At 37.0% G+C, this 14,252-nt stretch overlaps 1 protein-coding gene across 4 annotated transcripts in view; it reads left to right on the forward strand.

Annotated features, from left to right (window-relative positions):
• The window catches only part of kalrna (kalirin RhoGEF kinase a), a 252,578-nt gene that overhangs the window by 136,067 nt on the left and 102,259 nt on the right, over positions 1-14,252 (forward strand). For all 4 annotated transcript variants that reach the window (XM_051905418.1, XM_051905419.1, XM_051905420.1 and 1 more), the window contains 3 exons: positions 2,889-3,080; positions 12,923-13,092; positions 14,030-14,204. In XM_051905418.1, coding sequence (XP_051761378.1) covers positions 2,889-3,080; positions 12,923-13,092; positions 14,030-14,204 — 537 coding nt within the window. The remainder of the gene's footprint in view (positions 1-2,888; positions 3,081-12,922; positions 13,093-14,029; positions 14,205-14,252) is intronic.

The raw sequence follows: 14,252 nt of genomic DNA on the forward strand, positions 1-14,252 counted from the left end.
ATAAATATTACTCCTCTCTACAGAAATTTACAGTACACATATGAGAATCCATCAACATTTCACCAACTATGCACAGTTTTGAACTAAAAGCCCTGAGGGATGTTGTTTTGTCAAGCACTTTCATGACAACCGTACAGGAGTTGTTGTTTGTTTGTTTGTTTTCAATGGATGTGGCTGAGGCTCATATTTCATATTAAAGGTATCAACTCCTAAACAAATTAATTAATTACTGTCACTATAAATTTTCTCAGCTTCTTATTTTCTTAAGTGCTCTTATATAGAAACTCCTAGTGATAAGAAAATGGGCCCTGGTCTGTTTATTAATAATGTCCACTAGATTGTTAAGACAAATGGCTGAGCAACTTATGGATTGAAAAGATATTTTATAGCTCATTGTTACTCTCATTTAATTTACATGTGTCTGTATCTTGACTGCTGTGTGTTTGGTGTTCACTGTCACCATTGATCCTGTTGGCAGGTTGGTCTCAGGTCTTTGGTCATTGATGTCATGTTCTTCTCTATTCAATAACGACAAATCAGATTGAGTTTACGTCTGATGTGTGACCGCAAACATGGCGGCAATATCACAGTGATACAGAGAAATATCCTTAGTCAGGGTAGATAGAATGTTTCATTTTAAAACACACAAAAGTGTGAAAGTATGACGTTCATGGGAAAACCGTGGAACAAAGTAAATGCCTCTAAACTTTTGTATGAGCAGGGCTTTATTCATGTGGACTCAGCTAATATTTCCCGATAAAACAGATTAAATCTCTCATAAGAAATGTAATGTCTTAACTGTGTGTTTAATGAAGGATTGAAGCCCTCTGGAGCTGTAAATGTGTTCTTGTTCTCCAGTCACAGCAGGTGAATGCACATGTAATTATCTCATGTTAATTAGCCAACCTCTCTTTAAAGCATCTTACCTTATGTCTGACAGTGAGGAACAGTGTTGACTGGGGTGAAAATGCTCCTGTCTCAGCAGCCAGTGGGCCACTATTCCTCTGTTTTTGGCTATGTTAGGGCCACAAGGTGATAATCCGTGATAACTGCTGCTTCTGATGGGGATCATGCTGAGTGTAATGTAGTGATGTGATGTGTGCCAGGATGGGATAACTGGCTGAATTCGTTCTAAAGATGGGTGTTCAATCTTACATGTGAGGAGGATGTTTTATCACCATAAGAGTAATTAATCCTTTCGTTCATATAGTTGAGGTCTGGTATTTCTATTGGGATATTGTCTAATTTCCTAATTTTTTATGCCAGAAGGTTTTCAACAGGACATAATATGTATGTGTATGAATTAGTGTTGTGCAGCAGAGCCAATATCTGTAGTTGTATCTATTATAATCTCAAAATTATTTTTATCTGTATTCAAATAAAACCGGACATGGTTAGGGCTTTGGCCGGAAGTTCATAAAATTACATGAGTGAGACAGAGAAACATACCATATATCATATCATACAAGACTTAAAACATATAAAACATCAAGAAGTTGAAAATGTGTATGATTCAGTATCTTAGTTGATATTACTCAATTTCTTATTTAAGAGAGATACACCGAGATGGCAACGTGGCTGTGTTCATTTCATTCATAAAGCTTACACTCAATTTACAAACAATCCTTTTCTGCTAAATTAGCAAGGCCTGATATACTGATAATCTCCATAATAACACAGGTGGCAAAGAGAAACCCTACGTAATGAAACAAAGTTCATCACTTTCCACAAGCTGAGGGAAATACTAATATATAAAAGGTGTACAGAGTCATATACACAAAAATACAAAACACCATCATGGTAACACATATGACACTAAAATCAGGGTTTCCAACTCTCACGCATTTGGCATGAGACACGCTTTCATGCTCTGTCTCACGCTCTTACGCTTCCCAAGTAAATCTCACGGCAAATTAAAAAAAATCCAACTTGCTACGCATTGTATATATTTGAAATAAACTATATAGACTGCAGTGAACGTCAGCTTGTCATGCAAACAAGAAACTATGCTTCTAACAACAGCTCGTTCCAAACACACAACTTTGCAATGCTATGGTTTCAGGAAACACCGTTTTGTTGAACTATGCCTTTCGGGGAACAATGCTTTCGGGAAACGCACCCCTGGATGATGACAATAACTTTGCAACATTTACACTGTTACTGAACAGAATTGAATCATTGATCTGACTTGAGCAGAATAACAACACTATTGTCTTCTGTATAGCGACTTTACAGCTGAAATTGAATTGGTGAATTTTACAACCATAACATGGATATTTTATTGTTTATTGAAGTTATGCTGCTTTGAAACAATGTACATTGCTACATAAATGTGACATAAATACCTAGTTCTGACATGAAACTCTAGATGGCGCAGGCTGATAGGTCTAACTCATTTGGTAGCGATCACGTCATTATCTACATAGCAGCTGATTGGTTGCTGTTGCATCAGCGGCAAATGAGCTGCGGCTCAACATTCAAACAAATACCGGTGTGTTGCTAGTAGTAGTGTGCAGCGCACTTTCAGAAACCCTCCACCTTCCCCAGCTCCACCTGTATAGATCTGCTACAGTGCTAATTCAGGTATGTTACATGTGCAGCAGCACCGTGTCTTACATGCTTACAGCAATGTCTGTGAATGTATTGGCAGTAGCAAGTCTCTGTACTTGCTCTGCAGCAGCAGCAGCATAGCGGAACTATTCCGCCAAGACCAAATACGTTAACATTGCCATATCCATAAACATGCCAATATCCATTACCACGCCAATCTCCCGAGAGTTGTCATGACAGAACTAATATTTTGTCAATATCTGGATCTCAAATTCCATTTTAAATTAAATGAACATTCATTTATTGAGCTTTACCATGTTTTCTCTCTCCCGGATCAGAACACTTACACTAATGCGGATAAACTCCTGGAAGCAGCTGAGCAGTTGGCCCAGACTGGCGAGTGTGACCCTGAGGAGATCTATAAGGCAGCGCGACACCTGGAGGTCAGGATCCAGGACTTCGTTAGGAGAGTGGAGCAAAGAAAACTACTGCTGGACATGTCTGTCTCCTTCCACACGCACACTAAAGAGGTAAGACTGCTCACTCACACACATACCAGGTGGATTGTAGAGGAATGCTGGGAGGTTTTGCTGAGCAGTGCCAGATGTGCCAGAAGAACATGCTGTTTACCTCTTAGCTGCCAATCAGACACTTGTGTGAAAAGTTAAATGCTTTTGCCATTACGTAACTCATTACATGTTTAAGGCCCATTGCTGCAGCAGTCAATAGCAATGATTATTAGTGATTTATTACGCAGTAATGTGACATCACGCTACATCCATCACCTCATGCACCCTGCGTTTGAGAAGGACAGAGAGAGTAAATATGTTGGAGGGTTAAGTGGCACAATCCATCTTTCTGGGACTGTGCTTGTCTCATGGAGCTCTACCATGAGCTATAGTTTTGTTGATGTATGGGGACTGTAGGAATGTGGTTTTCTCACAATTGCCTCTGATGTCCTGATCTCTCTCTCTTTCTCTCTCTATGGAGACTAAAATCTTGTAAAACACACATTTATTTCAAGATTAAAAACTACATGCTTAATGCAAGTTTTCAATATTTATGAAATGAGTTTTGTTGAAATGTGTTTTAAAGAAGTATCTTATGCTTACCAAGGCTACATTTACTGTTATTCGATAAAAATTACATTAAAAACAGTAATATTGTGAAACATTTTCTATTTTCATATATTTTAAAATGTAATTTTTCCCGTGATGGCAAAGCTTTCTTCAGCAGTCCTTCAGAAATAATTCTAATATGCTTATTTGAAGCAGAAGAAACATTTTTTTTTATTATCAATGTCATGCTGCTTAATATTTTTTTGTGGAAACCATGATACAGTTTTTTTTTCAGGATTCTTTGATGAATAGAGAGTTCAAAAGAAAAGCATTCATTTGAAATACAATTTTCTGATTTGGTGTTGAAGAAATATTTCTTATGCTTGCACTTTCATAGTTTCGCCATAGATTTAATGGAGTTCTCATTTAAGTATCAACTTTGTCTCAGATGTTATATATATATATATATATATATATTTTTTTTTTTTTTTTACATTTTCAACTTTCTTTAGTGTGTAATATTGCTGTTTGAGCATGAAAATGGTCTGCAGTTACAAAGCACAAAGGCACTATTATGCAGTTTTTTTCCGGGAACAAACACGTCACAGTATTATATAACAAGGTTTATTAAATAACTCAAACGCAGGTAATCCATAGAACGAGCAAACAACACGAAAAAGTGTGACATGCACAAACAATACTGGACCATGAGGAAGAGGAAGTGAGGAACTCAAATACACAATGGTGATGAACATAATGACAAAAGCTGTGATGATTAATGAGTGTTCGTGGAAACTGATGAGTGGCGGGAAACTTGAACAAAGGAAACAGGAAACGGGTAGAACAGAAGAAAACAAACTAAAAGTTCATGAAAATTAAACTAAAAGGACATAATTGTGACAAATATGGCCTCTTTAGGAGATCTCATTTGTGAGTTTTATTTCAAATGGAGTAGCATTTAAATAGAAATATATAAACAGTATTTGGTAGTTGTAATAACTAATTTTATCCTTGCATTTTCAATAATGTGTTATTACCATGTAATAAATCAAATAGCTGTAGTTTTGGTAAGTGATACATATGTAAGACTCAGAGTTGCTCTTTAATCTGTTAACTGTGTGGATTTTTTGTTTGGTTAAATGTGTTACAGTAGTGTTTATACACAGCACATTCCGTTTCACTTCTGTGTGTGTGTGTGTGTGTGTGTGTGTGTGTGTGTGTGTGTGTGTGTGTGTGTGTGTGTGTGTGTGTGTGTGTGTGTGTGTGCGTGCGTGTGTGTGTTGAGGCTGAAAAGAGCTACATTACGTGAGCTGAGACTAACATCAGAAGTTCTTGGCATAAGGAGGTTCTCCTGCAGGCCAAAGTTTTACAGTGTTTCACACTGGCCTGGAGAGTTTCTGGACCGTCCTACTGAAAGAGGCTCCTGCATCCAGAGGTCACCACACAAGCCCTTGAATGAGCTCAGGTTTAGCAGCACTCCAGAAACACTTCATTTCAGTCTGAAAACACACACACACACACACACGCACACACACATACTTAAAAATGAAGAGAATGTAGCCGCTGTAAATGGTTTAGACAGAGAACAAACTCAACAGGAAAAATATTCTCAATTCTACAGTTCAAACACTCACTCATACTTCAGCGGTTGCATAATATACCTTAGTACCATATATCTTTTTGATGTGTGTATTTCCATCTGGTTAAAATTGTTTGCTCATCTGCAACCTATAAAAATTAAATAAATAAATGACTTACACATTTCTTTACAAGATAAATAATAAATAAATAACTTTGTTTGAAAATTTAATGTGCTTATAATTTGCAGTTGTAATGGCAATAGCCCTATCCACATTTTTCCTACACCCCATTCGCAAATTAAGGGAGTGACTTCCATTAAACTGTAAACAATCAGTGAAAGGCTCACTCTATGAATGGAATAATACCATAGACTGTATAAAACATGGATGCAGTGTCCGTGACATCACCCGTAGGTTTCTGGAGAACATTTTTGAAGCCCAAAGTGTGCCGGCCATCTCCGTCTTGGCAGCACATCACTGTGCGTCACTCCCGGATAACCGAAAATGGGCAAAGAGGTGGGACGTGGGTGGAGCTGAGGTGCCTGGTTGCTGAAACCACATCCGCCTAGCTCGACGTGATCAAGTTAGCTCAGGCTAAGGAGCTATCTATCTATCTTAGAGACTATCTAAAATATTAACAAAGATAAATTATACATCATTTGAAAGTTATAATATATATGTTTACTGTCAATCTACAGTGTCTGTTTTACGATATAAATGCTCCAGCAGCAGTAATATTGTAATTTGTGTCGGGTGTGCAAATGACAACACGCAAAATCAAAACGGGACTTCATACCTTTGTAATGAAATAGCAATCGCGAGATGAATCCAATCCGTCACACTTGGGTAAAATGTCCATGATAAGCGTCCATTGAAAAACATCCAACAAACATCATTTTGTCCACAAAAGTGTTAAATCCATGAAATATTGATATATTGTCCATTGTCTCCATCATATTTCTTCTGAACGATCTTTTCTCCATCATCATTCTTCAAGAAATTATGCAATCTGAGCACCGTTTATGTTGTAAAACTGTATACGATTGTATACATTAGACTCTCACAAACAAATGAGCCCGTGTCCAAAGTATATTTCTCAAAATAGTACAGCAGTTTTAGTTATAATATATCCAAGCAGTGCTGTCGGATTTTGTGGTGTCTTGAGAGGCATATTCTCCAGCCATTGTCATTGTAGTAAATCTGATGGACAAAACTTTTAGCCAATGCCAAGACGATCCAACAATGATGCCAAGTTCAGTGGCTGGAATTAGCTGAGGTGACGTCATGGCTAACAGACAGCAGACAAACGGCTAGTAGTGACAGCAGCAGCAATCCACCTGTCACTCAAGTGGTTACACCATTAATTATGCAGAACTTTAAGGCTTAATATAATTTAAACGGATGAGCTATAAAAAAAAAAATCACCCCCCTCACAGTTGTCATGAAGGGCAAAATTAGCTATATAGACCAAAACCACTTTTTGTACCAGGCTGTAAACATTTTTTTCTGCTGTAAAGTTGGGCAATTTAACATTGGGATTGACTCCCTTTTGGAGCCTGTCTCTAGCGGCCAGTCGATGAATTGCAGTTTAAGTCACTTCTGTGTTGGTTTCAAGAGAGAGACCGGAAGGTTGCTGCTTGAATAATACACTTAAAAAAAAAAAAAAAACTGGGTACAATGAAGTTGCATTATTCTACTCACCCTTCAACCATCGAACATTAAAAGGAAACTTAAAAGTGTAAAAGCATTAACAAATTACTACAACAGACCATGAATAACCCCAAAAGCTTGTTATGGATGGATTAAATATCACTAAAGTAATATTTATCTATATATTATGTAACATTGCCTTAATCAAAAAATGTTCATTAACTTTAGCACTGAGAGATAATATTTCAAAGTGATTTCTGTTATTTTGACAGAAAATAAATATTGTATTTACCTGCTTTAGAAATATTCCAGTAAACACAGCTAATAAGGATTAGAAATTAAAAGGGGAGACAATTACATTTTAAAGCATCCATGTGAAAACAAACCTGGAAAGAGATGTGAGGATTTGGGGAGAAAACCAGAGATTCTTAGTGCATTCCAGTAAATTATTCATGGGATATATTGTAAAGTAAATCGGGAGAGCAGATCACAAATGCGCAGTAATTTGTCTTTTTTCATACTGATACAACGGAATTAAAAGAAAAGAGAAAAAAAAGAAAATAATCATGAGGAAAAGAATGCAGTGACTGAAAAGAGCTCTTGCCATAGATATTCTTGTGATACCATGTCTGATTAAAATACCAAGAGTTATTCTTCTGATGTCTGAAAATAAAACACGGAGAAATATTGACAGTCTTCTTGAGTGGAAGTTCCCCAAACCAGAAGTGCCTTCCATAGCTCCCATAAAAAGTGTTTTTTTTGTTGTTGTTGTTGTTGTTTTTTTTTTCTTTGTTTCAGTGTCTTTCTTCTTGTTTTGGTGCAGTGGTCATGCTGTGGCTGTATGAGCTCACAATGAATTCAGAATCACCATTTATCACAAGGAGAACAGGCAAACACATCCACTAAACAACGACGAGAACAGACAAAGAACTGAACCAAACAGGGAGTATATATACCAGAACAAATGAGGGAACTAATGAGCTAATTAATTAAGAACAGGTGAACTGAATGACAAAGACACAGACTTGAAAAATAGGTCATAAGAACAGAAACAAACACAAAGCACAATCCTGACTATAGCAATCTGAAGTGTATTTTTTAATTTATTATGTGAACAGATTAACCTCAGATATTGTTACTATGGAAACTAAAGGGATGACAACATCACATTCACTTCTGTGTTTTGTAAATGTGTTAACCCTTTAAGAGAGCCAAATAAGTCATGTAGACTATATGTTTGAAATAAATGTAAAGAAAAAAATGAACTCTTGAAGTGGCACGTAGGCCATGTTTGTTTCTGTAAGGAATATCTGTATGTCTTTGCGGTGTGGTTTGGTTGAATGCATCCATTCTGTTTAGCTTTTTCTTTATGTGGGCGATTTCCTGTATTGTAAAACTTGTCATATGTGTTGCTGTTCAGAGCTCTTGTGTATGATTAATATGAATAATATCCCTGAAACCTCTGCTGAGGGAATCATCTATCATGAATATCATATCCTCCTGTAGGCTCCTCTACGCCTGCAACATGTTAGAGTTAAACATCACCGCCTCCTCACTGTAGATTGGGAAACGCCTTATTTATCATTACACTCTCTCATTTTGCATCTGGCAGAGTTAGGGTTCCCACGGTCACGGAAAATCTGGAAATGTCAGGGTTTCGTTATGTATTTTTTTAAAATGTCATGGGAATTTCTATAGCATTTTTTTTCTGGTCATGATCAGTTATGATCAACAAATTGCTCTGTGTATTTTTTTGAAAATCACAAATGTCATAGCAATTGTTCAAAAGGTGGAAACACTGTAAGGTCTTACAAAGATGGATTTATGTTTATTAAACATGCCTGTGTGACTGATATTCTCTGGTCCTGTTAATACATCAGCAGGATTGGCTCCATGAATGTTTCTCATAAGTTAATTAATGATGAACAGCATTAATTTTTTTATTCCTCCACATAGAACAGTGTGGATGCATTTACAGTGACTTTTTAATGCAGCACAAAGATGACATACGTTTATTTGCACAGGAACCATAATGTAGGATATACTGAATCAGTTTGCTGTGTTTGCTGCTTCTTGATTGTCTTGCACAGCTGATAGTAAACAATACACTCACAAATTGTCATGACAACAGCTAACAATGTTTTAACAGTTCTTTCATTTCATTTATCCAAAATTAGATAAAATACTGGAGGGCCAGTCCTACTATGTCAACAATCTTGGCCCCCCCTCTAGCCCCCCAAAATTTGGAACAATATCGCACCAAACTATTTTCCGGTAGTGATTAAAAAAGAGAAATTTATTGTGCCATAACCTTTTAAACTCTGCAAAGAAGAAATTACTCAATGACCAATGCAGAAAAGCGAAAGACTATTAAGCACTTGATTATACATAAAATGAGCTCTTTTTATACAAGTTGTGCTATGTGTAACTTTACCCATACGCAGCAGTGATAGATCAGATCATTTTACTGACTTGATTTGATAACTTTGAATTTCTTTCTGCAAAATTAAATAATCTTTAAGTCATTTCATTCATTTGAGCATTAAAATGTAATTTTTCAATAGCTAATTTCTCTGAATGTCCACATATGCCATCTTTGATCATATTCCGAATTAGGAAGTCATTATAATGCAGCCAAAATTATGACTAACGCAATGAACATGTGCGACCCTATCACTATCACAGAGACAGTGTTTCACCACAGAGATACCCGAGAAAAGATATACAGGTAAAAGAAAATATTTAATTTCAGTCATGTTCATGTATAGTGAAAAATAATGATACTCTAACAGGTTGTCCAGTGTTGCTTATACAGTATTAGATGTTTGTTTTTAAACAACAATTGAAACAATCATGACTATATATGCAAACTTTGCAAAGAGCCCGCTATTGAGTTTACGTGCAATATATGGACATAATTCTATGATATGGGTCCGATCTACCACACCACGTAGGGATATACAGGTGCTGGTCATATAATTAGAATATCATCAAAAAGTTGATTTATTTCACTAATTCCATTCAAAAAGTGAAACTTGTATATTATATTCATTCATTACGCACAGACTGATATTGTGACGAGCAGGGCGGGCGAGAGCCGTGAGGGAACGGCGTGAGGCCGGTGACGCGAGAGTTAACAAGCTCCACCTGTGAGGCGCACCGGCCTTGAGTCTCTCACGGAGGAGCTCCGGAAGCATAAAAGGAGGAGCGACGACAGTGAAGGACGAGAGAGGACCATGCCTGGACTTTATTTTGTTTTATTATGTTTGTGTGGCCGGCAGACGTCCGCGAGGGTCTGCCAGCATTACTTTCGTTTTGTTCTTTGTTTATTTTATTAAAGTTTATTGTTTGAATGTTCGCCGGTTCCCGCCTCCTTCTTCCCACATCTTACAAACTGTGTTACAGATATATTTCAAATGTTTATTTCTTTTAATTTTGATGATTATAACTGACAACTAAGGAAAATCCCAAATTCAGTATCTCAGAAAATTAGAATATTGTGAAAAGGTTCAATATTGAAGACACCTGGTGCCACACTCTAATCAGCTAATTAACTCAAAACATCTGCAAAGGCCTTTAAATGGTCTCTCAGTCTAGTTCTGTAGGCTACACAATCATGGGGAAGACTGCTGACTTGACAGTTGTCCAAAAGATGACCATTGACACCTAGCACAAGGAGGGCAAGACACAAAAGGTCATTGCAAAAGAGACTGGCTGTTCACAGAGCTCTGTGTCCAAGCACATTAATAGAGAGGCGAAGGGAAGGAAAAGATGTGGTAGAAAAAAGTGTACAAGCAATAGGGATAACCGCACCCTGGAGAGGATTGTGAAACAAAACCCATTCAAAAATGTGGGGGAGATTCACAAAGAGTGGACTGCAGCTGGAGTCAGTGCTTCAAGAACCACTACGCACAGATGTATGCAAGACGTGGGTTTCAGCTGTCGCATTCCTTGTGTCAAGCCACTCTTGAACAACAGACAGCGTCAGATTTGCCTGGGCTAAAGACCAAAAGGACTGGACTGCTGCTGAGTGGTCCAAAGTTATGTTCTCTGATGAAAGTAAATTTTGCATTTCCCAGAGTCTGGAGGAAGAGAGGAGAGGCGCACAATCCACGTTGCTTGAGGTCCAGTGTAAAATTTCCACAGTCAGTGATGGTTTGGGGTGCCACGTCATCTGCTGGTGTTGGTCCACTGTGTTTTCTGAGGTCCAAGGTCAACGCAGCTGTATACCAGGAAGTTTTAGAGCACTTCATGCTTCCTGCTGCTGACCAACTTTATGGAGATGCAGATTTCATTTTCCAACAGGACTTGGCACCTGCACACAGTGCCAAAGCTACCAGTACCTGGTTTAAGGACAATCGTATCCCTGTTCTTAATTGGCCAGCAAACTCGCCTGACCTTAACCCCATAGAAAATCTATGGGGTATTGTGAAGAGGAAGATGCGATATGCCAGACCCAACAATGCAGAAGAGCTGAAGGCCACTATCAGAGCAACCTGGGCTCTTATAACACCTGAGCAGTGCCACAGACTGATCGACTCCATGCCACGCCGCATTGCTGCAGTAATTCAGGCAAAAGGAGCCCCAACTAAGTATTGAGTGCTGTACATGCTCATACTTTTCATGTTCATACTTTTCAGTTGGCCAAGACTTCTAAAAATCCTTTCTTTGTATTGGTCTTAAGTAATATTCTAATTTTCTGAGATAATGAATTTGGGATTTTCCTTAGTTGTCAGTTATAATCATCAAAATTAAAAGAAATAAACATTTGAAATATATCAGTCTGTGTGTAATGAATGAATATAATATACTTTTTGAATGAAATTAGTGAAATAAATCAACTTTTTGATGATATTCTAATTATATGACCAGCACCTATATATGTGATGCAGATATTATAAAACCATTCAAATAAAACACAAATTCTTTATTATATCAGAAGTTAAGGATAAAAGACTTAAGTTGGTTTTTAAAATATTCACGAGTCCTTCGTGTCGAGTCAAGTCAAGTCTAATGTCTACTAAAATGTGACTCGAGTCCAAGTCACTAACTCGCGTGCCCATCTCTGCCTAGATATTAAAAGTGTGTTATGTCATCACTGTTCATTATCACACTACAATACAAGATTACTTGTCAAAACAATAAATGAAACTGAAATCAGTTTAGTTCATGTGTAGAGACTGCAGAGTGATACATGACCCAGTAAAATGACTTCCAATAATCCTGAAAATAGGTTAATGGGATAGTTCACCCAAAAATTAAAATTCTGTCATCATTTACTCACCCTCATGTTGTTCCAAACCTGTACGAGTTTCTTTCTTGTTGAACATAAAAGAAGATATTCTGAAGAACCAAACCGTTTCTGTACCCATAGACTTCAATTTTATGGATGAAAAAAGAACAACAGTGAGACAATTCCTATCTTCTTTTATGACAGAATTTTGACAGAATTTTCATTTTTAGGTGAACTATACATTTCAGATAAAGTTATAGTTTACTGTGGTCTAGAACTGCTACTGAGGTTCAGTCCCTCTTGAAGAACCTGATGTTAAATGTCATTTTGGTGCTCAAACCAGCACTGACCTTTGAACACTATACACCACACAGCACTCCAGTGTTTGGGGGATCATTTTGTTCTAAGTTTTAATGAACTGTCTGAATCATTTCTATACTGTTTAATCTTTTACACTGAAATGTTAAAAATGGAAGCAGCATGAGAAATGAGAGCATACATTTCTGGCTGCTTTCTAATATTGGATTCAGGACAGATTATTGTTAGATGAGAGTTATAATCTGTGCAGACAGGTCACTCCATCTCGGAGGCTGTAAAGAAGTTAGAAAACTTTTTTTAGGTCTTTACTGCTGTAAGTATGTTACTGTGCTTGTATATGGGTCAGGATTTGTCTCCATTGTGGGGAATAAATGTTGATTATAAACATAATAAAAAATAAGTTGCTTGTCTCAATGTCTCAATGAAAATGTAAAAGTGCAGAAAAGTTTGAATATCATGTAGAAACATCATCAGAAGCTATCACTGCAAGTCTGTTCATGGATTAATGTTGCGTTTGTATGTGTGTGTTTCAGTTGTGGACGTGGATGGAGGACCTGCAAAAGGAGCTGCTGGAGGAAGTTTGTTCCGACTCGGTTGATTCGGTTCAGGAGCTAATAAAACAGTTTCAGCAGCAGCAGACGGCCACACTGGAGGCCACACTTAATGTCATTAAAGAGGGAGAAGACCTTATGCAACAACTCAGGTATCAACACACACATAGTTGTGCTCATAAGTTTACATACTTTTTATAAGTTTACAAAACAGGTGTTTACACATTACACAGACAAAATTCACAACTTAATTTACACAAATTATCCTGTTCAAATGTTTACATACCCTTGATTTTTAAACTTTTACAAACAGCTTTTGAAGCTTGAGGAGTCAAGAAGTGTATCTAAACTTTTGAAGATGGTAAAAAATCTGTAAATTCATTTATTATTTTGTTTTGTGGGGCACATATATATGTTTGTTGTCAAATAGCTTCATCAGGGCAGTAATAAACAACTATGTTAATGTGATGGAATTTTCACTCAGTTATGATGGTGTTTTACCCCTATTTTGAATTACGCATTGCAATGTGTTGTCATGTTTTAGGGATAAATGAAATGTCCCTAAGCTTAATAGAAAATGTCTTGGTTGAAAATTACCAGAACCTTTTATGTTTTTCTACTGCTTTTGTTCTTACATTGCAAGCATGTAGCACTGAATAAGTGTTTGAAATATATACAGCTAGAACACTGTTTTGAAAGTATAACACTAAAACATTACATGTGTTGGCTTAATACTGGTGTGATAACAGTCACTTATCAAAGCCATCTGTGGAAAGTTGTATTAAGGCCCACAGAAAATTCCAGAGATTTGAACACAGATTTATAAAAAAAAAAAAAAAAAAAAAGTGAGTTTGTGAAAAGTCATATATCAATTGTAAGTGTATTAGTGTAAACATGTTTCCCATTTAATTTTACAAACTGAAGAAGGAGTTAAAATAATTTCCTGTAATTTACATAATGTCACAGATATGTTGTTTATAAACATTAAGTTGCACTTTGCTCAGAATATTCATTTAGTATAAGCAAATTGTGATGGTTCTAGACTAACCCTAACTCACACTCTTAACACATTAGTTCTGTGTTGCACAGAGATTCAGCAATGAGCAGTAATAAGATGCCTCACACGAGCTCTATCGCTCACATCGAGGGCGTCCTACAGCAGCTAGAGGAGGCACAGGGCCACATGGAGGAACTTTTCCATGAGAGGAAGATCAAACTTGACATCTTCCTGCAGCTGCGCATCTTTGAGCAGTACACCATTGAGGTGAAGACTGTGTGTGTGTTTGTATGTGTGTTTGCATGCTTTGAAATC

The sequence above is a fragment of the Ctenopharyngodon idella genome, chromosome 9 (genome assembly GCF_019924925.1).
Source record: "Ctenopharyngodon idella isolate HZGC_01 chromosome 9, HZGC01, whole genome shotgun sequence".
NCBI classification, from domain to species: Eukaryota; Metazoa; Chordata; class Actinopteri; order Cypriniformes; family Xenocyprididae; genus Ctenopharyngodon; species Ctenopharyngodon idella.